General features: G+C 50.0%; 1 protein-coding gene across 4 annotated transcripts in view; it reads left to right on the top strand.

Moving 5' to 3' along the window:
• The window catches only part of ESRRB (estrogen related receptor beta), a 194,821-nt gene extending 173,878 nt beyond the window's left edge, over positions 1-20,943 (top strand). For 2 of the 4 annotated variants that reach the window (XM_058429542.1, XM_058429541.1), the window contains exons 4-7: positions 687-797; positions 1,267-1,428; positions 10,106-10,375; positions 17,341-20,943. In XM_058429542.1, the coding sequence (XP_058285525.1) occupies positions 687-797; positions 1,267-1,428; positions 10,106-10,375; positions 17,341-17,585 (788 nt within the window). In that variant the 3' untranslated portion in view covers positions 17,586-20,943. Of the gene's footprint in view, positions 1-686; positions 798-1,212; positions 1,429-10,105; positions 10,376-17,340 lie in introns of all 4 variants that reach the window. The other 2 variants (XM_058429543.1, XM_058429544.1) reach the window with 2 other exon arrangements.
• The last annotated feature ends 2,351 nt before the right edge of the window (positions 20,944-23,294 follow it).

Genomic DNA, 23,294 nt, shown 5'->3' with positions numbered 1-23,294 from the left:
GTGACAATGACAGATCTCTCCAGGGTAAACTCTCACTCCTGGAAGTGGGTGTCGACGTGGAGTAGCCACAGCTGCTTTTGAACCTACTTTCAAGATATTTCCAGGCACTGATTTTCCAGTCCAGAGGTGGCCAGTCCAACTGTTGCATTCCCATCCCCTGGGGACTTGTGTAAAGACAGACTCTAGAGCTTTATGCTAGAACCTCAGAGAGTGGCATCTAGAAATTGACATTTGTAATTAGCGCCTCTTCAGATGCTTCTTGTGTGAAAAGTTTGAAAACCCTTGAAGTGCCTGTGAATGACCGGGATTCCTTTCTTTTGTTGGCAAGTTAACTTAACCCTCCCTGGATTCAAAGCAGATCTAACATAATACGACTTCTTCCGCCAACACTTGGTAGAGTGCCTTTGTTGACATAAGGAGAACCAAGGGCTGAGGGTTGCTTGGGATGGATTTCAGAAGGACGCTGAATCCAGAGAGACAGATCCAGGCCTGGGGCAACTGGGATGCGCCATTACTGTTAGACAATTATTTTAGGATTGTCCAGCCACCTGGCCTGAGGCTGGCCGTGGGGCAGTTGTCAAAGGTCATCCGAGCAAGGCCCTGAAGGACCCAGCCAGTGCTGAAATTCCAAAGTCAGTGGTGATGTTGAACAACTCCTGAGATCTTTTCCCTTTCCTCCCCAATAGGTGTGCGTCTTGATCGAGTGCGCGGAGGCCGTCAGAAATACAAGCGACGGCTGGACTCAGAGAGCAGCCCATACCTGAGCTTACAAATTTCTCCACCTGCTAAAAAGCCATGTGAGTGTCAGGGCAGTCCCTGCCCCTTTTGCCAGCATCTGTACCTGGAACATCAGGCATCCCTTAGGGAAACGTCATCTTCCCACCACTGGGTCATGAGACAATGTGGATCTTGGGAGGTGACATCAGTGCCTGGCGTATTTAGAATGTGGCTCCAAATGAAGCATGGTCCTGACAAGCCACGGGCCCCAATGTCCAGAACATGCTCCCCTTGCCCCCACCCAAAGTTGCTCTGCAGGTTCCTCCTGGAGAATTCATCAGGCAACTTCCCTTGGAGGGATATTTCTCAACAGCCCAGATCACCACTGCCAGCAACTTCATGGAGCCAGAACAGGAGGGGACATTACAGCCGCTTTGACCTACGTGGAGCTCTTAGGAACCCGACTTTGCTTCCTGACCCATCTGAGCCTCCACTCTGGCCCCTTTCCTTTTTTCCCAGCATTTACCTTTCCCTCTTTGGTTGTTGCAGTGACCAAGATTGTCTCATACCTACTGGTGGCCGAGCCGGACAAGCTCTATGCCATGCCTCCCCCCGGTATGCCTGAGGGGGACATCAAGGCCCTGACCACTCTCTGTGACCTGGCAGACCGAGAGCTTGTGGTCATCATTGGCTGGGCCAAGCACATCCCAGGTGAGCATGTGGGACCAGGGGAGAGTGTGGCCAGGGACTCTCAGCCGGTATCTCCGCAGCCTACCCATTGGCTGTGCTTCTGATGCCTGGATCCTGGACCCCAGAAGGCCTGTGAAATCCTGGCAGGCCTATTTCTCTGAGCTCCTCTTCTCTCCTTGTGGCATTGGAGAGGAACAGATAGTTAGAAGGCCCAGTGAGGCTTCTACACTGCTGCAGCCTCTTCAGAATTAGTTATCATTTGAGGTGGGGCCATGTTTGGATCTACAATCAGTGTAATATTCAAAGAACAAGTTCCTTGAGCCCTTAAAGGGCAAAGAGTAGGGTTTTCTTGTAGATCTTATTGGAATGATGCCAGAAAACAACAGAAGAAAGACTGACTCTCTCTTCCTATTGGAGGCAGCAGAATGGAGCAGTGAAGAGCATGGGCTTGGGAATCAGATCGGGATTCCAATTCTGGGTCTGCAGCTTACTAGCTGAGTAACCCTAGGTAGGCCACCTGACCTCTCTGTCAAATGGGAATACAAGAGTCCCCCACTTTGTGAGCTTTGATGTGACCATGAAATGAGATCCTGTGTGTGAAGTGTTCGGCACAGTGTCTGGCATGTGCTGGCATCAGTTGCATGCCCACTATTGCCATTCGCCTGATCTCTAAGGGAGGCCTGTCTCTGGATTGGCTTCTGAGATTTTAAGGGTCTTTCTGGTGCGGAAAGTGTGTGTTACATGTTTCAGGCTGTGTGGACTTATCTTCGCTGTGTGTGGACCCAAACCCTGCTTTCAGCCTCTCTAGGTCTGGGCAGATGGCGGGAGCTTTTTTATTTTTGTAGACACCAACACCCATGTATTCTACATTACATACATAGGGGGCCTTTCTCTGTGCAATTTATTCCTCAACTCCTTTAAGACTCTAATAAGTTGACTCAGAGTGTGGTAGAAACACCCTTTTATCCTTCTGGTAATGACTCACCATGAACATGGGACAATTCAGCTTTCTGTGTGTAGATCCGTTTTTGGTTTGTCATGGCTCTGAAAGGTAAATACAGCATGCAGACGAGACAGCAAAGGTGACCTAGACTTTAGATACCAAGACCTACAGTTGTTTGTTTGTTTTTTGAGACAGAGTCTTGCTCTGTTACCCAGGCTGGAGTGCAATGGCACGATCTCGGCTCACTGCAACCTTCGCCTCCCAGGTTCAAGTGATTCTTGGGCCTCAGCCTCCCGAGTAGCTGGGATTACAGGTGCCCGCCACCACACCCAGCTAATTTTTTTGTATTTTTAGTAGAGACGGCATTTTGTCATGTTGGCCAAGCTGGTCTCGAACTCCTGACCTCAAGTGATCTGCCCACCTCGGCCTCCCAAAGTGCTGGGATTATAGGCAAGAGCCACCATGCCTGGCCCAAGGCCCACAGTTGATTGAGGGAATAAAAAATGTCCTTCCACGTGAGACCTTACATGCCCAAGTTGCAGGAAGGAGCCTTCCTGTGGACAGGGACTCACAGAGATATCAGATGGCCCAGAGGCTCTGCTGGCAGGGACTGCCTGGTAGCCCCTGGGCATTCTGACCAGGGATCTGGGCTGGTACGCCCTTACTAAGGAGCTCAACCTCTCAGGGATTACACACTCAGTAGTTTTTGAATCTGCCCAGTGCTGGTTCAGCACAGATGTGGGGTCAGGCCACTGCTTAAGACACTTCAGCCTGGATTGCTCCACTAACCCAGGGCCAAATTGGGTACAAGTACCCCTGCCCCCGCCCCACACTCCTGTTCCAGGTTGAACAGATCCTGCCTCCTAGCAATGGCTCACGAGTGGCGCCTGGCGGTCCCCTGGGTCAATGCTTCCTTCTTCCACAACCCCACCCCTGCAACACCACGGAGGAAGTAGATAAGACCAGGAGACCCTGTCTCCCCTGCACTCATTTTTCTCTGTGCCTGTCCACCTCCCAGCTCCATCTCCCATCTGTGCCCAACCAAGAGGGCAGGGCTAGAGCAGAGTGAGTGCTAAAGGCATAGACTTTGGAATCAGGCAGCCTGGGCTTTCATCTCAGCTCTGTCCTTACTGGCCTTGTGCAAGATACTGAATTTTTTCGGAGCTTCAGTGTCCTTGTCTGTGAAATGGGAATCACGATAGAGCCCCTTCATGGGATTGCCGTGAGGATGTAGCGCGCTTAGTGTGTACACTGGGTGAATGGCAGAGACACTTACCAGGGCTGTTGTAGTTGCTAATAGTAATAAAAGCCTCCTTTCATGGCTTCATTTATCCTTGTCCAAAGCCGAATTCTTTCTGGTAAAAAATAAAATAAAAACAGGGGCTCAGTTGTCCGTCTTAAATGCTAATTTGCCTATTTTGCATAAATCTGCATGCTGAATTCTTTGCCTCCTGACCTTCCAGTGTTTAAGGTAAAATTAATTAGTGGAGTCTCCTGCCACTGCATGTAAACCTCATACTAAGGGCAATGACATAATCAAGTGCCTGTTTTTTTTTTTTGTTTTTTTTTTTTTTTTTTGAGATGGAGTCTCTGCTCTCTCGCCTAGGCTGGAGTGCAGTGGTGCGATCTCGGCTCACTGCAATCTCCTCCCAGGTTCAAGTGATTCTCTTGCCTCAGCCTCCCGAGTAGCTGGGACTACAGGCACGTGCCACCACCCCTGGCTAATTTTTTTTTCTATTTTTAGTAGAGATGGGGTTTCACCATGTTGGCCAGGCTGGTCTCAAACTCCTGACCTCAAGGGATCCACCCGCCTCAGCCTCCCAAAGTGCTGGGATTATAGGCATGAGCCACCATGCCAGGTGCCTGATATTTTTCAACTAATCAACTTTATCCCATCTCAGATTAGATGGAGAATACATCTGAAGACGGGCTCCCTATCCCTGAGAGAGAGAGAGAGAGAGAGAGAAAGAGAGAGAGAGAGAAAGAGAGAGAGAGAGCTGGTTGAGTAGGGAGGATAAAAGCTGGAGCCCACCCTGGGGCCTGTGTTGGCTCCTGTCCATCTAGTTCCTGCACAGACAGAAAGAGGGGGACTGGCCACTCCAGGCTGCTCAGGAGTAGAGCTCTGAAGAATTTAGGCCACTGTCCTTAAACACAAAGTACCGCATCTCACGAGAGGGCATTGCACACTTAGCTTTGCGTGCACAAATTGAGAAGTCACTACACATGAGGTCCCCTGATAGGAGTTGTGGCTGAGACAAGGAATTAATTTTGCCCCAAGGATCCCATTTGGAACAAGGCTGACTTCCAGGGGGAACTTGGTTCACTCAGAATCCCAGCCATTGTTCAAGTCAGTCTGACATTGTCCTACCCCAAATGCAGGTTTTTTACCTTGAGTCGAATGTTCCAAGTATTGGGTTCCCCATAGGGCAAGCCCAATTCTTTAGAGTGTCCACTTCTTACTCCATGAGATCAAGAGCTAGCAGACTTTAATAGGCAGTGGGGAATCACTTGATGAATTGCAGCCTCCTCCAAATGACCCGAGCCTGCCATCCTGCCTCCCTGGGCAGCCTCATGCCTGTGCCAGCCAGGAGAGCCTGCCCAGGGAGTCTCCACCACCCTGCCCTGCCCAGGCTCTCATGTGCAGGGCATCCCCAGAGGCCTCTTCACAGAAGTCCCTCAGCGGCGCTGCTCCCAGGTAGCCCCCGTCTGACTCAATGAAATATGAGCTGCCGAGTGACAGCAGCTGTGTCTGAAGTGGCCCCAGATCCTATAATTACATCTCCCTTTATCACCTCTGCTAATGGCCCTCCAGGTCGACAGAAACGATCATAAATTAACAGATTATGAACTCCACTTGCCACAAATTACGTGCTTTTTTTTCTTCTTCTTCAATTCTAGGAGCTTGTGGTGCCAAATCACGGACGGGGGGATGGGGAGCTTGGGGAGAGCCTGAATGTTATTAGATGAGTTGGTGCAGATAAAACAATTTTCCTGGGGCAGCAGAGCTCCATGTGGGAGCCTGGGGAGCCAGGAGCTCTGGGCAGGCCCAAGAGCCTCAAGGGGGCGGTGCCGCCTGCAGTGAGCCCGGCACAGGGACATCCCTGCACTCCCAGGGGCACCCCAGACCATCCCAGTAGCTTTTCAGGGGCCTCTTGGTCCCAGAGCTACTAATAACTTGAGAATGAGACCCAGCCCAGCTGAGAGAGGCAGGGGTGGAAGGCACTTTACTGAAGGGCAGGGAGAAGTGCCTGGGCTTCTTCTGGGTTTTAAGTAAAAGAATCTGTGGTTCTAGTAAAGACGTCAGATGGGACAGATGGGTCGAAATTAAGAGTTCCAAATTCCCCATCCTAACCTTCCTTCTGGGAATTTCCTGGGCAGATACAACCACTGTGTGGGGTGTGTGTGTGGGTGGGGGGCGTGTGTGTCCCCCAGTCCATGGGCTTATACCCTAACACTGCTTTACATCTGCTTTTTCCATTTAATTATACAAAATACTAGCACTTACCTGCACTAAGCAGAGTTCTAAGTATTCCACATGTCAGCTCATTTAATCTGAACAACCCCACGAGGTGAGTGCTGTTATGATTCCCATTTTACAGATGAGGAAACCGAGGCACTGAGAGGCAGACTTGCCAGGGTCACAGCTAGTGATCAGCAGAGTTAGGAATCTGATCTCTGTGCTCATACGATTACACCCTTTTTGCCCCCTTGGGTGTCTTTCCACGTCCACACAGAGTTCTAACTTATTTGGCACATTCATTTAACTAAAAATTACATCCATATAATAATCACATGTATTACATTAGTTACTTTTTTTTTTTCTATTTTGAATCATTTCAAGCAGTGATCTAATACCCTTTTACATTTATCTCTATGTCTTTATTCGTACTTTTCTTTCTAGGATAAATTTTTTTTTCTTTTTTTTCTTTTTGAGCCAGGATCTCGCTTTGTCACCCAGGCTGGAATGCAGTGGCGTGACCTTGGCTCACTGGAGCTTTGACCACCTGGGTTCAAGCGATCCTCCTGCTGTAGCCTCCCAAGTAGCAGAGATCACAGGCAGGCACCACCATGTCCGGCTAATTTTTAAGTTATTTGTAGAGATGGGGTTTCGCCATGTTGCCCAGGCTGGCATTCCACTCCTGGGCTCACGTGATCCTCCCACCTTGGCCCCCAAAGTTCTGGGATTACAGGCATGAACCACCGTGCCTGGCCACTAGGAGAAATTTCTAGCAGTAGAATTGCTAGGTTGAAGGGAGCATGCCTTTTATTTTATTTTTAATTGAATTATATTTATGACTTACTTTTATTTTTAAGCATCTTAAGCACTGACAGGGTTCAGAAGCCAAATGTAGACACAAATGTATGTAACAGAAGTCTCACCTCTATCCCTGTCCCCTCCCACTCCGACCTCCTGAAGTCACCACTTTTTCTTTCTCAATTTTCCTTCTGGTGTTTCTTTTTGCAAATACTAGAAAATATTTGAACTATTTCAGATGTTAAAAGATATCAGATATCTCCCCCTCCCTTCCTTGCACAAAATGAAGAAGGCTGTATCACCATTCAGCGCTTTGGAGTATACATTTGGATTATCAAAGCTATTTTCAGGGCTTTTTGAAAATGTTCAGGGAGGAAGAGAGTGATCAGGGGCTGAGTCCAGAACTCAAAGCAGCCTATCAGAGGTTTGGGAACAGGCCTCCCGGGTACATCCTCCCATGGCGGCACAAAACTTTCCAAGTCCAGTCTCCCTCCCACCACCAAAGGGCAGGGCCTGACTCCTACAAGATAGGCAAAGGCAGCTAACCCTGAACCTGAGTCCAAAGATCTTAGAGGGTCTAACCAAGTACTGTGGGCACATTTTCTTGTCTCCTGGGAGTCGAAGCCTGTGGCATTTGTCCATTCTCTCTCCTTTTAGCTGCAAAGGTTTGTCAGGCAGCTTCTTTGCTGTGCCCAGCCGCGGGGGTAGGGGAAGGAACAGCTCAGTGTCTGTGCAGCCTGGGAACTCAGAGCTGGGATGGGCCATCCAGGCGCACCTGGGCATGTGCCTCATCAAATGTGCCCTCACCACCCCGCTTGAGAGCTCAGCCCTCAAGGCTCCCCTTCCACAAAGCCTCCCCAGACTCTCGTTTGGACCACCTTCCCCAGTTGTGTGCTCTCAGAGCCCTGCATTTGCTGTAGCTCTTCTTAAATGGCAACTTTGTGCTGATTTGTGCCCTTTGGTGTGTGTCTTCCACTTCACTGTAAACCCTTGAAGGCAGGGAGCAGTTCTGGACTGAGCACACCACTCTGTCCCCGGTGCCTAGCACAGGCCTGGCACTTAGTAGGTGTTCAGTAAGTTTTTGCTGAATGTCTCAAAGGGCAGAAAAGCATTCTAGTAACATCCTAATGATTGTACCTGCAGGATTCACTGCACAGGGGACTTTTCCCCTGCGTTTCCAGAAGGCTAGTCCTTACCTCATCCTCCCTCTCCGCCACCTTCCAATTCAGTTGTCTGCTAATTTCGCCCCTGCCCTCCTCCTTCATCTCCCCTCCAGTCTGTCTGCTTTTAGACCCCCTCCCTAGAGCTGTCCAACACTCCCCCCACACACTCTCCGGTGCTGGCTGATTGGTATCTGTTAATTAATGTTGCCCAAGGCCTCTCTCCTACTCAAAGGCCTGATAAGGGAAATTGGATGTCCATTTCTATCTATCTTTTATTACCTCCCAGCTCCCCCGGCCACCACAGGCAGCCACACACCCTCTCCCATGCAGGGAATCTGGACAACCACACACACACACACACACACACACACACACACACCCTGATCCCCTGTCGAAGCCTCTCCCATGAGAAGGTGCATCAATCAAAGCTCCCCCGTGTCAGTTGGTGTAATCACTCCTGCTCTTTTGTTGATCACCCATGGATTCCGTTAGCCGGTGGTGATCTGAGGCCCAAGTTGTATAGATCAGTCTTGGGAACCGTGATAATTCACTTGGAGAATGCTCACAGGGTAAGGGTGGCCTGCCTACTCAGGGGCCTTCAGCTCCAGGAGTGCCCCCTAAGGTTCAACTGCCATGCCCTGTGTGGAAGCCAGGGAAGAAGTGGCATTTGGAGACAGGACAGCAGATGGATGGAGGAGACCACACAAGCCAAAGAGCTGGGTGGTCCAGAAGCTCAGGACCACCCAGGCCTCCAGGCAAGTCCAGAGAGGAGAAGTGAGTGATGCCAATGATGTGTCAACGACAACAATAATATTAATAGTAAAAACAGCCACAGCCATCACCAGCACCCTAGCATGTTGAGTGCTGATGGCGCCAGGAGAGGTGCCCAGCACTTTACATGCATCTTCTCTTTTCGCCCCCACAGCACCCCACATCAGAAAGTGGCTTCCAGCCAGGGATAGGGTCTAAGTCAGCAAATGAAGTAGAAAGTCCTTCCTAGGCAAAATTACCCCTGGAAAAAATCCCTTCATGCCAGTTACCCATAGTGCATGGTGCAAACAACTCTGTGGATGCTCTTCCTTCTTTGAATAAATCCAGCATGTCCGTGTTAGAACCAGTCACTGAGTTTCTGTTTGAATCTCCAGTGAAGTTACTGCCTTGTGTTTGGTGGTTAAGATGTTTGAAAATCAGCCGACTTATCTATTTACTTACTCTCTCTTACTCTCCTATAAATCAAGATGTTAATTGACTTTGCCTAATTTAAGTGCATGTATAATGCAATTCCAGTATATTATCATTGTTTTGCAGTGAGGACTTTCATCTCATCATTAGTAATAATAGCTCAGTAAATACTTTGTATGTTCTGGAATCATTGTCTCATTTAGACCTCACAGCGACTCTCTGAATTAGACCCTACTATTATACCATTTCCTAGATGAGGAAGCTAAGGTTTGGAGAAGTTGCATGGTTTTCACAAGGTCAGCCTACAGCTAGTAAGTGGGAGTCAGGGTTCAACCCAGGCAATCCCCACAGCTCACTGGACAAGACAGTGTCACAATTCTGGAGCCTTCTCCATGCCCAACTTTATTTTCACTGTGGAATCAGCCTCCTCAATAGCAGGGAGGGGGGAACTACCATGATTCCAAGCTCCCAGAACAGGCCTGCTGGGTCATCGTTAAGCGGAGAGTGATGGCCGGGGAAGAGGGGCTCGGACCCTGGGAGGACAGGCTGTCCTGTGAGAAAGTGCCCCTGACCCCGGGGGCTCTTGATCTCTTAGCAGCCCCAGGCCGTGGTCACTGGGGCCTTCCCCTGTGGCTTTGAACAGCTGCGTCCTCATTCTTGGTCAGGCCCGTGGGTCTCTGCACAGCTGAGACTGCATCAACGATCAGGTGTCATTTTCAGACACCAAAGCCTCCCCTGGTTTGAGCAGAGAGTGGGCCCTGGAAACTCCCCAGAGTGGCCCAGAGCATGTACTGCTGCCTCCTGGTTCCAGTATGTACTCAGTCACTCCTTTAACTACAAATGCATTGAATTAATCAAAAAGCCTCCACAGACGTTTGGAAAATACCATAGAACTAACAATAATAATGATAACAACAACTGTCAACATTGACTGAGCTCTTCCTTTGTAAGTCTTTTCCATGAATTCCAAGTCTGACGCATTACCCAAGGGAGGACAGTGAGTCTTACACCACACAGGGAAGGCCCGGGAGCAGGATCCAGGGGTGCCAGGGACACAGCCACACCCCGCAACCTCTGCCCCCCAGCGAGCCCCAGGGAGGCCCCTGGTCCGCCCTCCTGACCTGCTGCTGCCCTCTGTGCCCCCTCTTCCCACAGGCTTCTCAAACCTCTCCCTGGGGGACCAGATGAGCCTGCTGCAGAGTGCCTGGATGGAGATCCTCATCCTGGGCATCGTGTACCGCTCGCTGCCCTACGATGACAAGCTGGTGTACGCTGAGGACTACATCATGGACGAGGAGCACTCCCGCCTTGCGGGGCTGCTGGAGCTCTACCGGGCCATCCTGCAGCTGGTACGCAGGTACAAGAAGCTCAAGGTGGAGAAGGAGGAGTTTGTGACGCTCAAGGCCCTGGCCCTCGCCAATTCCGGTAAGGGCGGCGGCGGGGCCTGGAGGGGGAGCTTCTAGGGGTCTGCATGGGCCTAGCCAGCCCATCTCTGGGGCCTGTGGGCAGGGCTGGCTGCCATGGATAGAGATGAAAGGAAAACACTGAAACTTTTTATTACCAAAGATTGTCCAAGGGGTGGCCTGCAGATAAAAAGCTGGCGATGAAGGCTGGCACTGGCTGAGCATTTCCTAAGCCTCAGACATCCAGACTGGCACATTGGCTAAGGACATGGGTCCTGAGGCCACATTGCTAAGGAGCAAATCCCACGTCTACCAATTGGGCAAGTTGCTTCAGTCTGTGCCTCAGTTTCTTCATCAGTAAAAGGAGGGCAGCAAACAGTCCCTACTCTACAAGGCTATTGACAGGATTTCTTTATACATAATTATACTGCTTGCAACATGCTTGGCACATAAAAAGCACTCAATTATTTATGTGTTTATTATAGAGGGGTCTTGTTCTGTCGCCGAGGTAGGAGTGCTATGGCTTGATCCTAACTCACTGCAGTCTCAAACTTTTGGGCTCAAGCCATCCTCCCACCTCAGCCTCCTGAGTAGCTGGGACTACAGGCATGTGCCATTATTCTGGCTAATTCTTATTTCTATTTTTTATTGAGATGGGGTCTCACTATGTTGCCCAGGCTGGTCCCAAACTCCTGGGCTCAAGCAGTCCTCTCACCTCAGCCTCCCAAAGTGTTGGCACTACAGGTATGAGCCACCACGCTCAGCGTCAACTTATTAAATTAGCTAGGAGTTTATTGAATTCTTACAAACAACCCAAGAGTAAAATTCTTATTATTGCAACCCCATTTTACAGATGTGGAAACCGAGACCCGGAAAAGTAAAGAAAATCGCCCAGGGTCACACAGTTAAAAAGTGTCAGAGTTAAGAGTCAAACCAAGGTCCTCTGATTCCAAAATCAACCTGAACCTATACCCACTCCTTGAATCTTTCAGTCAAATTTCTTGAACACAGGAGGATAAAACCTTCCTAACTGAGTGGTTTAAGCTGGGGTTACAAAGGAGGACTCACTCCATTTAATTAGCAGCCACCAACTTCTGGCTAGATTATCTGAGGAGAGAGGCAGGCACTGGGTAATGCCAGTGAGTGGACTTGAATGTAACCAACACCCACACTTAGAGAGCTTCCACACTATTCAGGGAATAGTGCTGGGTGCCAGGGGGCTGCAGGAGACGGATAAATACAGGGTACCCTCCCTAAAGAGAGCACATGTCAGGAATCACACACATAATTCTGCTGCAGAGCAGTGTGTGGCAGAGTTAACCACCCAGGTCTGGGTCAGATAGACCCAAGTTCAAATTCTATCTCTGACACTTCCTAGCAGTATGACCTTGGGCAACTCAGTGTCCTTGTGTGTTCAGTGGGGATATTCTGAGCACCTCTTCCAAGCACTTTTTTTTTTTTTTTTGAGACAGAGTCTCGCTCTGTGGCCTGGGCTGGAGTGCAGCGATGCAATCTCGGCTCACTGCAACCTCTGCCTCCCAGGTTCAAGCGATTCTCGCTTCTCAGCCTTCTGAGTAGCTGGGACTACATGCGTGCACCACCACACTCAGCTAATTTTTGTATTTTTAGTAGAGACAGGGTTTCACTATGTTGCCCAGGCTGGTCTCAAACTCCTGACCTCAAGTGATCCACCCGCCTTGGCCTCCCAAAGTGAGGGGATTACAGGTGTGAGCAACCATGCCCAGCCCCAAGTGCTTTTGTGAGTATTAAAGATCGACTGACAGTAAAGCACTCAGCCTGGTGCCTGGCCTAGAGGAAATGTTCAATAAATATTAATTATTATCATTATTATTAATGATAGAGGATACAAAGTGTTATTAGCATATGGAAGAGGAAGAACTGGCTCCCAGATGCAGACAGTATACACAGGGTAACCAACTGGTTTGCTCAATACTGTCCTGCTGATATGAAAGTCCCATATCCCAGGAAACTCGTCAGTCCCTGGCAAACTGGGACAGTTGGTTGCCCTAGCACATGGCTTCATGGCACATGCAGGGGGTGCTGTTGATGACCCACTTGGATCCCTTTTACTGGGTTGGTGCATCCATCCCCCAGCTGCTAACAGTTCCGAGGTACCCCTTTACAGGGCCTACCCTCCTCTGCCTTGCCCAGAGGGTTATGTGGCCCTTTCCTTGGCACCACCAGGCAATGGTGGACCCACATGGGAACAAAAGTCGAGATCAGAGCCCCGCATGGGATCAGGCTGAAGCCGAGGTCCCATCTTTGCCTTGCTTTCTCCTTTCCTGTGCTTCCTGCCTCCCCACTTCCTTTCTCCTGAATACATGCCCTCCATAAATGTCTGTACCTAAACCCCTGCCTCAGGCTCTGCTCCCAGGGAAGCTGATCTAACACAGAAAAGGATGCCACTTTTTTAGTTCGAATCTTTTATTAATAATAAATGAATGCAAAATAATATTAAAAATTTTACATACGTCCACAGAGAATATTTACACATTGAATTCCAAAATTGTAGTGCATTCTTTGTTAGAGAATCCTAATGCTGTTTTTTTAAAGTATAGTTTTAGATTTACAGAATAACTTTTTTTTTTTTTTTTTGAGACAGAGTTTTGCTCTTGTTGCCCAGGCTGGAGTGCAGTGGTGCAATCTGGACCCACTGCAACCTCTGCCTCCTGGGTTCAAGTGATTCTCTTGCCTCAGCCTCCTTAGTAGTTGGGATTACAGGCGCCTGCCACCACGCCTGGCTAATTTTTGTATTTTTAGTAGAGACATGGTTTCACCAGGTTGGCCAGGATGGTCTCAAACTCCTGACATTAGGTGATCCACCTGCATTGGCCTCCCAAAGTGCTGGAACTACAGGTGTGAGCCACCGCGCCCGGCCAATTTTTCAGAATAATTGAGCAGATAGTACATAAAGTTCCAAACACCCACCCCATTCATGTCCTCCTTCCCCAGCAGTTTCCTCGATTATTAATATCTTGCATTAATGCAGTAATGTGTTACAAATAGTGACCCAATATTGACATATGATTAAGTAAAGTCCATAGTTTCCATCAGGGTTCACTCTGTGTTGTATTTTTTTTTTCTTTGCGATGGAGTTTCGCTTTTGTTGCCCAGGTTGGAGTGCAATGGCATGTTCTCGGCTCACCACAACCTCTGTTTCCTGGGTTCAAGCGATTCTGCTGCCTCAGCCTCCTGAGTAGTACACACCATCATGTCCGGCTAATTTTTATATTTTTAGTAGAGACGGGGCTTCCTCCATGTTGGTCAGGCTGGTCTCAAACTCCTGACCTCAGGTGATCCACCCACCTCAGCCTCTCACAGTGCTGGGATTGCAGGCGTGAGTCACTGCGCCCGGCCGACTGTGTTGTATTGTTCTATAGGTTTTGACAAATGCATAATGACATGTTTCTACAATGACGTATCATACAGAATAGCATCACGGCCCTGTGCTTCACCTACACAGAGGGGAGCATTTGAACCAGATATTGCAGAGGGCTTGGAGGTTCCGACGGGTGGAGGAGGAGCAAAAGCAGTTAAAGCAGAGGAAGCCAGGTGCACAAAGCCAGGTGCAGGAAGCTGGCCAGGCCTTGGAGCTCAAGTCCTCTATTCTGGGCTCTCCTAAGTTACACCAGACACAGAGCTCAATCTTGTCTGTGTTGGGAGAGGCGAGTAAAGAGGTAGTGTCTCCTCCACTCTTACTTGGTCCTCAGTACCGGACCACACCACACCAGCTTTCAGCTGCTCTTCCCTTGATCTCACATGGACCTGCACACATACACACATGCACATGTATACATACAAACACATGCACATACATACAAACACATGCACATGCATACACACCCACACATACACACATGTGAACACACATGTGCACACACATACCCACATATGCACCACATACATGTGTATACACACATACACACACACCCCTACCTGAGGACCCGTGGTGGTTTGTCAATATGAATCCATCAGGAACTTCTGTTGGCATCAGACTTTGCCTGAGTGCACTTTGTCACATGGTATGAGGTTTCAGGTCTCTGGACTTCTTGCCCCAGCGACACGTAGAGAGCCATCCTGCAGCTGGTGCACAGGATGAGAAGCTGGAGGTGGAGGAGGAGTTTGTGACGTTCAGGGCCTTGGCTGACCCCCAAGAGGGAACACACAGTGCTTATTCCAGAGAGCCGCAGGCCTTGATGAGGGGAATGCTTCCTTCCCAGCACGGAGGGGTTGAGCATGAGGCCCTGTTGCTATCAAGTAGATACTCAGAAAGCAGGCTGGTAGTCTTTTTTTTTTTTTTTTTTTTTTTTTTTTAATAATGGTTTTCCAGCCTAGGCAACAGAGTGAGACCCTTTCTCAGAAATAAATAAATAAATAAAATAAAGTAATGATTTAGAGGAGTGCTTGCCAAAGTACCTGTGATGAAGGACCCATTTTTAAATGTTTCAAAATGTTCAATCCATTATGGACAGATCATTTTGTAAAATACAACAAAAATAAATTATTAAAAAAATGAAATTAAAAACCAGATGTACAAAACATGAGCCAAATTTTTAAATTTTTACATATAACAGACATAAATATAAATCATCCTTCCAAAGTGCTATAAAGTTTCTAAATGCTTACTCTCAGTTTCTTATCACAGATCAGTAACATCCAGAGGGCAGGCAGGAGCCAGTCTGTGTACCATGTTTTGAGCAGGCTGGGTTTAAAGCGTGTACTTCAGGGTCAGTGAGACCTGGGTTCAAATCCTCCCTCTGCCACCTGCTGGCTGAGTGTCTGGCAACCTGACCTTTGTGAGCCTCAGTTTCCTCATCTGTGAAATAGGGAGAACAGCAGCTCATTGTGAAGAATGTGCAGTGACGCACGTAAGGCTGTGGCCACTGTGCTTGGCACAGATCCCTCCTAGGTCATTGTGTTTCTGTTGGGCTCTGCGGGGCATAGTGGGTGGCCTGGGGAAGAGGAGCCAGTTGGATGTAGCTCCTGCTTCCAAGGGAGATAAGACATGAGCTTGGATGTGGCAGAAAGAGCCAGTGATTCCTGGCATGAGAGAGGATCATGTAAAGGGCTCAAGGTGGGAAGAGTACATTGTTTTCAGCTGGGGAGGTAGAAGCTGAGTGAGGTCTTAAAGCAAGAGATGGTTCGGTAGGATGGGAAGAGGGAGGGTAAACTTCTGTAGTGGGGCCATCAGCTCCAGGCAGAAAATGGGGAAAGAACAGGCCAGTTTCAGGGAGAGGCTAGAAAAGCAGGCTGGGGTCAGACCAGAAGCTTAAGGGCTGTGAAGGGATTGGATTGTGATGGGGTCAGTACAGGGAGGCAGGAAGGGTTGTGCGGGAGTGACCTGCCCCAGCCTTGAGGGAGAAAGATCACCCAGGCATGATAGAGAAAATGTGTTGGCTGGAGGAGGGATGGGTGCCAGGAGACCATTGAGGTGTCCTAGCAGCAGCCCCCAGGGCCGCCATGGGTGCCACTGCTGAGGCTGAGTGCACGGGATGACTCAGGTGTGGGTCCAGTGGCTCAGGCGGCTGACGCTGGGCAGAAGTGCCCAAGCACATCAGAGGCAGACTGTGACCCCACACCACGGCCCCCTGGGAGCCTGCTGGCTGCCATTTACCCCACATCCCAGCCATCCCCAAAGCTCCCTGACAGCAGGAAAAATTCATAGCCATTGATTTTGTAATTAACAGTTTATCAATGCCATCAATACAGACCTGCTGATGGATTGCAAAGAAATTAATCTTGCAATGTTATTTTATTTCATTTTTGGTCAAAGGCAGCTGCCAATTTTGTCCTCCTTGGGGAGAGTCAGGGGAGGATGGAGAGGGAGGGGAGAGAGAGCTGGCAGGAGTCAGGAGCCCACATAGCAGGGCCCAGCCATGTTAGGTACGCACTCTGTAAGTGGCCGAGAGTGTAGGAATGGGGCCTTGCTTCCTCTCCCACCTGATTACGAAGGAGTGCTCACTGCCTTGGTAGCAGGGAGCAGAAAAATGTGGAGGAGGCTTGGGTGTGGGGCCAGTGAAGACCCAACCCTGGAAGGACACTGCCCCCCAGCCTGAGTCCCCATAGGAATAACACTATCTGACATTGACCAGGTGCTGACCAAGCACTGGGTAATGTGCTGCTTCAGTCACCCTCACCACCACCCTGTGAGTCCTCACTCCTGTGTTTTACAGCCGGCTCAGACCCAGCTGTAATGTGGCCATCAGCAGGTGCCTCCCTGCCGTGCTAGGATATAGGTAAATTTTGTTTGAACCCCTAGGTCATGGCCTAAGTTCAAAACCTTTCCCAAGATTTTAAAGAACTCCCAATAGCTCCCTCCATCACCGTGCCTCATGCTGCCACCCTGACACAGAGCTCAGCCCCTATATCTGTGCCTGTATTCTGTGTCCTATAGCCAGAATTTTGTCAGGTTAGTGATTGCACTGAAGACTTGGGGAGCTGGTGCCTGGCAGCGGCAGCTGCAGTGGTTGTCATGGTGATAGTAGTGATGGGGCTAGGGGTGGTGGTAGGGGTGATACCGCTACCAGGGCACTGATTTGTGACAAGTTCTGTTATAAACCCTTGACCTGTTTAACTCCTTTAAGCCCTTGAGGTAGGCATGGCTATTATCCCATTTTACAAGTGAGGAAAATGAGGCTCAGAGAAGTTAATAACTTGCCTAAAGTCACACAGCCTGCAAGTAAGGGACACAGGATTCCAACAGTCTGGCTCCAGGGTCTCTGCTGCCACCCCCTGGTGACCTCTTGAGAAATGTCCCCTGTAGACGCCAGTCTCTCCCTGCGTTTGAGTCCCAGCTCTGTCATTAGCTTCTGTGACCTCTCTGAGCCTCAGATTGGCTCTCTGTGAAGACAGGGTTCTGAAGATACCCCTGCCTGCCTGCATGCTGCCTCCTGGACCCCAAGATGGCCCCTGCGCCAGGCAGCACTCCCCGGCCAAGCCTGCTAATGCTCGTCCTTGTGCCTGCAGATTCCATGTACATCGAGGATCTGGAGGCCGTCCAGAAGCTGCAGGACCTGCTGCACGAGGCGCTGCAGGACTACGAGCTGAGCCAGCGCCATGAGGAGCCCCGGAGGACGGGCAAGCTGCTGCTGACGCTGCCCCTGCTGCGGCAGACGGCCGCCAAGGCTGTGCAGCACTTCTATAGCGTCAAACTGCAGGGCAAAGTGCCCATGCACAAACTCTTCCTGGAGATGCTGGAGGCCAAGGTGTGATGGCCCCGCACATGGACCAATGCCCACCTACAGACGGACAAACGGACAGACCGAGGTGGAGACCTCCACAGCCACCAGCCTCCACCTTCAACCCCTGTATCATGGCTCTGAGCTGTCCCAGAGGCAGGGGTTTCTCACCTCCTGGCTGTGTGCAGACTCCCGGGTGCAGTGGGGCGGGGGACAGGGATGGGGGGGCAGGGGTGTGGGGCTCGTCTGTAACTGGCTTTTTCTTTGGTATGTCTTTCCTTCTCCATGGGCGGTGTGGAGGCCTACGCCAGGGCTGACTCCCTTTTGAAGTGGAGACCACTGGAGCAAGTGCCCCCTCCCCTCCACCGAGCCACCAAGAGGCAGCATGTGCATTTCCTAACTCCCTTGCCCCCTCCCCCATCTGCGGCCTGGGTGGGCACTGCTCAGGCTGGATACCACCTGGAGCTTTTCCTTCCGCAGAGGACAGGTACGCAAGGGACAACAGTATCTTTCTTCCAGAGGCCCTGCCTGCTCTGAGATCCTCTGGGGCCCCTCAAGAGGCCCCATACCTTCCACAGTTTCCACTCAGCTTTCACCCAGGGAGGACCCACAGGAGAGCAGCGGCTAGAGCTCAAGTGCTTCCTGGGCACCCCACCCCTCGGGGCCTACCCCCCTGCCTGTCACCCACCACCCTGGTGTCCACCTGTCCTCCTCCTCTTCTCCTCCCCCGGGGAGTCCCCCGCTACTTCCTGACCCTACCTCAGAGCTCACTCACCCAGTGGGTTCAGCCAGCCACAGCGACTCCAGGGTCTATAGACAGGTACGTGCTGGCACAGAGAAGAGCGGGGACCACACCATCCTCCCCAGAACCCTCTCCCTCTTCTGCCTTCCCCCTCTCCCTCAAGGCCAGGTGAGCCTGTGAGAAGCTCAGGAGCCTGGCTCCATCTGAGAGCACCCCGGGGGGAGCATCAGGGCAGGATGAACAGAGACCCAGACTCATCTTTGCCAAGCACAGAAAGGCCCAGCAGCTGAGATAAGTAGGCAGGGGAGCCCCAAAGGGAGGGAGCTCAGCGGGGTGGCCTGCCTCATCCTTCCTGGCTTCCCTTCCCTGCACTCAGCATCATGCCGCAGGGCTAGTGTACCAGTGCCACAGGAGGGGTGCCCTCCTACCACACTTGGGCGACCAGAGGTTTGGTGTAGCTCCCCTGGGCACCGCGAGCATGCCAGCTCTCTGGCAGGACCCCTGCAGTCTCCCTGGCTGTGCCAGGTGACCAACCGTCTTGGTTTCTCCAGGATGTTTCTTTGTCCCAGGAAACTCCTCTACCCCAGGCACATGGGGACAGTGGGTCACCCTATTTCTATGGATGGCCGTGAAAGTTTTCACTAACTCAAGGGGCAGCCCTGAACACCCATTTGTGCTCACAGGTTGGCCAAGAGCAGCTTAGAGGATCTCCCAAGGATGAAAGAGTGTCAAGCCATGATGGAAAATGCCCCTTCCAATCAGCTGCCTTCGCAAGCAGGGATCACAGCAACCCCCCGGGGATCCCCAATCCACGCCCTTCTAGTCCAACCCCCTCAACGAGAGAGGCAGGCAGATCTCACCCAGCACTAGGACACCAGGCAGCCAGGTGCCTTTCTGCAGCTTTTCCATGGAAGCCCTGGTCCCACCTCCCTGGCTCTACCCCAGGAACCTCCCGGCCTGGGCTTCTGGGCTGGGACATGCTAAGGTCATCCCAGACAGGAGGGAGGGCTGGCTGAAATCCACAAACTGCAGAGCAGCTCTCTGATGGTGTCCCACACAGAAAATGTTAAGGATTCCAAGAGCCCTCCCAGACCAGTGATGTGTCCCTCCAGCTCCCCTCGCCTGTGGGGAATCGGGTGTGAGTCACTTGATGAGTAGGCACTGGAGCCGTTACCCAGGATGCTGCATCCCTAGTCCTCCATGCAGCCCATCTTCCCTCATTTGGGTGGAGGCACACATTCGGGGCAAAGGCCCCTTCTCGGCATCAAGGAGCACCAGCTACAAACCAAGTCTAGCACAGTGTTAGAGGCTCTGCCCTGAGGTTCTGCTCCGGGGAAATCTTCACAGTAGAGACCTTGGGGTGTGCACTTTGGGGCTCCCTCAGTCTCTCACTGTGCTGTGTCCTTGCAGCGGGGCTGAGGTAGCACCCTGCTCTGTCACTTGCTGCTCAAGCTGGAGGACCCAGGCAGCAGGGCATCGTGCCCAGCTGGCATCTGCTGTCCTTTTCTAGGGAAAGCATTTCTGACTCACCATGTAAAATCTGGCTTGGAGCGAGTGGGTGTTCTGCACACTGGGCAGCTGTGCCTCACTGGATCTAGTGTTGCTGCGAGTGCCCTCACTTCAGAGCCCCTCTAGCAGAGTGGGGCGGATGCCCTGATGGTTGGTGTCCATGAGGTGGAAGCTGCTTTTATACTTAAAACTCAGATCACAACAGGAAATGTGTCAGTAACCATGGACCTCCATCCAATGGGAAAGTTCCTGGTACTGAATGGGTCCATTGGACACTCACAAAAGAAGTTCAGGGGCCAACTTCTTAGCTGGAAGCCTGGCAAGATGAGGACCCTTTCCAGGGAAGGGAGAGGACTGACTTAGTGGAAGGTGGTGAAGTGAGGAGAGTTTAGGGGACCCTCCCCGTAATGGAACAGATCTCAAGTTTACCCTAAACCTGCCATTTCTGGAAAATCTGTAAAGAGGAAACAGCCTGTCTCAGTTGTATTCTCATGATACAGGTCATTTGAAATGAACCAAGAAATAAAACATAAAAATCCAACCATGGAGAAGGTGGTATGGCTGGGTTTTGTTTGGTCCCTTTGTCCTCATACGTTTTAAAGTTTCCAGACTGGCTTTGTCACTTTGTGAACTCATCATGTGTGAAAACCAATCTTTGCATATAGGGAACTTCCTCGGGCCACATTTTAAGAACCAAGTAAGAGGCTCTCAAGACTCCAGCAGAGTCAGGAGGCCATGGCAGAGCCTCAGAGGAGCTGGAACCTGCACCCACCTCTGTCAGGGGGGACCTCCTTTCCCCATAGACTCTGCCCTCCCTCTGTGCAGATGGAAGTGACAGGGGAGGGTGACCAGCTTGTGACAAGAAGACTGAAGGGTCCAGAGTCCATGCTCACGGAACAGCACCAAAGAAAAGCACTATGTGGAAAGATTGTTTTATTTTCTAATAATGATAATATGGCTGGAATGGCTTCTTAAGATGTATATATTTTTTAAAATGGCAGTTCCCCATTGCTGCATCACCTACTTGTACGTCTTTCTTCTTCTGTATATGTTCTCCCAGAAACCCCATGTAAATCAAATGCCCTAGGATGCTTCCATCCTGGTCCCATGTATCTGGAATCTAATAAATAAGGAAAGGAACTATTGAGTTTCTTCACACATTGTCTTTCTGGGCTGACTGTCCCCCGGACAGCACTGCCCTTAGGTTTCAGGCTGAGGCTAGGAGAGGCCGTTGGGAGAGGCAACCCAGCCTTAGTGTTCCCTGGGAAGTCCCAAGGTGTCATTTTAAAAGCATGTTCATCAGCAAAGCTCAGGAATGCAACTGGAGAAGTATGCTGCATGTCTGAGAAGCTCCCTGTTGCTTTTATGCTTTTAATATTAATGGTAAGGCAATCAATTATTTTCATTAATGCCAGAGAAACGAGATATCAGATATATGTGAATGAAAACCAATTCATTGCCTTAGGATTTTGAATTGCATCTGTGACACACACAACACTGATAGCACAGCCCACATGTCATTCCAGGACACACTCAGGACCAGTGAGAAGCAGAGAGGAGGGCCTGAAAGAGATCAAAGAAGACATTTCAAGATGCCTTTTGTTGCAAATAAAAGACACCTTAGCCTATACCAGCTTACTGGATTTATATGTGTGTCCAGAAGTGGGGTAGGCATCAGGCAGGGTTTGATCCAGAGATTCAGAAAGTAAATAGGGTTATGGTTCAACTTTTCTGATTCCCCCAGTTCTTCTGTGTGTTTGTTTCATCCTTATGCTGGCCTCTTTCCTGGTAGCAAGAAGGCTGCCAGTTTTTTGTTTCACATCCTGGGGGAGAGAAAATCTCTTTCTGCAACCATGGAAAATGTCTGAACTTCTTTCTGAACTCCGCTGGGTTTTGTATCTATCCCTTAATGAATGCCCATGACCAGCTTGGGGTAGAATCAGTTCCACTCAATGGCCTAGCTGCCACACTGTGGGAAAGGGGTAGGCTGGAAATCTAGAAGTCTAGAAGACAGCCAACCATAATGCCCACAGAACCCACATACGTGGACAGCTCAGGGTCAGGTCAACTTTCAGTGAGAGGTTTGTGAGTGTCCTGAAGCTCTTGGAAGATAAGAACCACATGGTTATCTTTGCATTCAACACTTTCATGCATGATATGCATTATGTACTTGTGGGAATGAAAGTACTCAATTTGTAGATTGTTTTCAGGTAATTCACCTTAAAAGAATGTACACATGGCTGGTATTTATGTTGCTATCTTAAGAAAAAAGTAGGCTGGGCGCGGTGGCTCACGCTTGTAATCCCAGCACTTTGGGAGGCCGAGGCGGGCGGATCATGAGGTCAGGAGATCGAGACCACGGTGAAACCCCGTCTCTACTAAAAATACCAAAAAATTAGCCGGGCGTGGTGGCGAGCGCCTGTAGTCCCAGCTACTTGGAGAGGCTGAGGCAGGAGAATGGCGTGAACCCGGGAGGCGGAGCTTGCAGTGAGCCGAGATCGCGCCACTGCACTCCAGCCTGGATGATAGAGCAAGACTCCGTCTCAAAAAAAAAAAAAAAAAAAAAGTAATTACGAAAGAAAGTCAACCATAATATCATGTAGTGCAGTCAAAATGAAAATCTTTATTTGATTATCTGTATATTAGGATATTCTGTGCTACTTTTTCCATTTATACATGTAATTGTGATCAGACCAACTAATAGCTCATATTTTCAAAGACTTAACTCTCATCCATACCCCCATCTCCATTCATTCTCTAGCCTATCTCTTTTTTTTTTTTTTTTTTGTTAGCAAAAAAGTGAAGCTTCAAAGAAAGGGGAAAAATTCAGCTAATAGTCATTCATTCATTCTTTTATTCATTCAACAAATATTTACTGAGGATCTGCCCTGTTCCAGGCCCTATTCTGGGCATGGAGACTATCTCCGTAAAGAGAACAAACAAGGCCGAGCACAGTGGCTCACACCTGTAATCCCAGCACTTTGGGAGGCCTAGGGGGGTGGATCACGAGGTCAAGAGTTTAAGACCAACCTGGCCAATATGGTGAAAACCCGTCTCTACTAAAAATACAAAAATTAGCCAGGCATGGTGGCACGCACCTGTAGTCCCAGCTACTGGGGAGTCTCAGGCAGGAGAATCACTTGAACCCGGGAGGTGGAGGTTGCAGTGAGCCGAGATTGAACAACTGCACCCCAGCCTGGGCGACAGAGGGAGACTCCACCTCAAAAAAAAGAGAAACAAGAACAAACAAAATCCATCTTCATTCTTCATGGAGCAGACAGTCAATTGGGAGGGAGAAAATAAGCACAGCAAATAACCAAATTACATAGTTTGTTAGAATGTATATAGTGTAAGTGAGTTGGGGGGAAGCAAGGTATGGGTGAGCAGAAATGGGGTGGAGGCTACAATTTTTAAAGGAGTGGTCAGAGCAGTCTCAATGAGGATGTTACTTTCAACAATAAAAGTTAAAGAAAGTGAGGATTATGTGGGTT

Source organism: Hylobates moloch, unplaced genomic scaffold (assembly GCF_009828535.3).
Source record: "Hylobates moloch isolate HMO894 unplaced genomic scaffold, HMol_V3 SCAFFOLD_16, whole genome shotgun sequence".
In the NCBI taxonomy this organism is placed as follows: Eukaryota; Metazoa; Chordata; class Mammalia; order Primates; family Hylobatidae; genus Hylobates; species Hylobates moloch.
The sequence above is the reverse complement of the archived record's forward strand: the minus strand, read 5'-3'. Positions and strand labels throughout refer to the sequence as shown.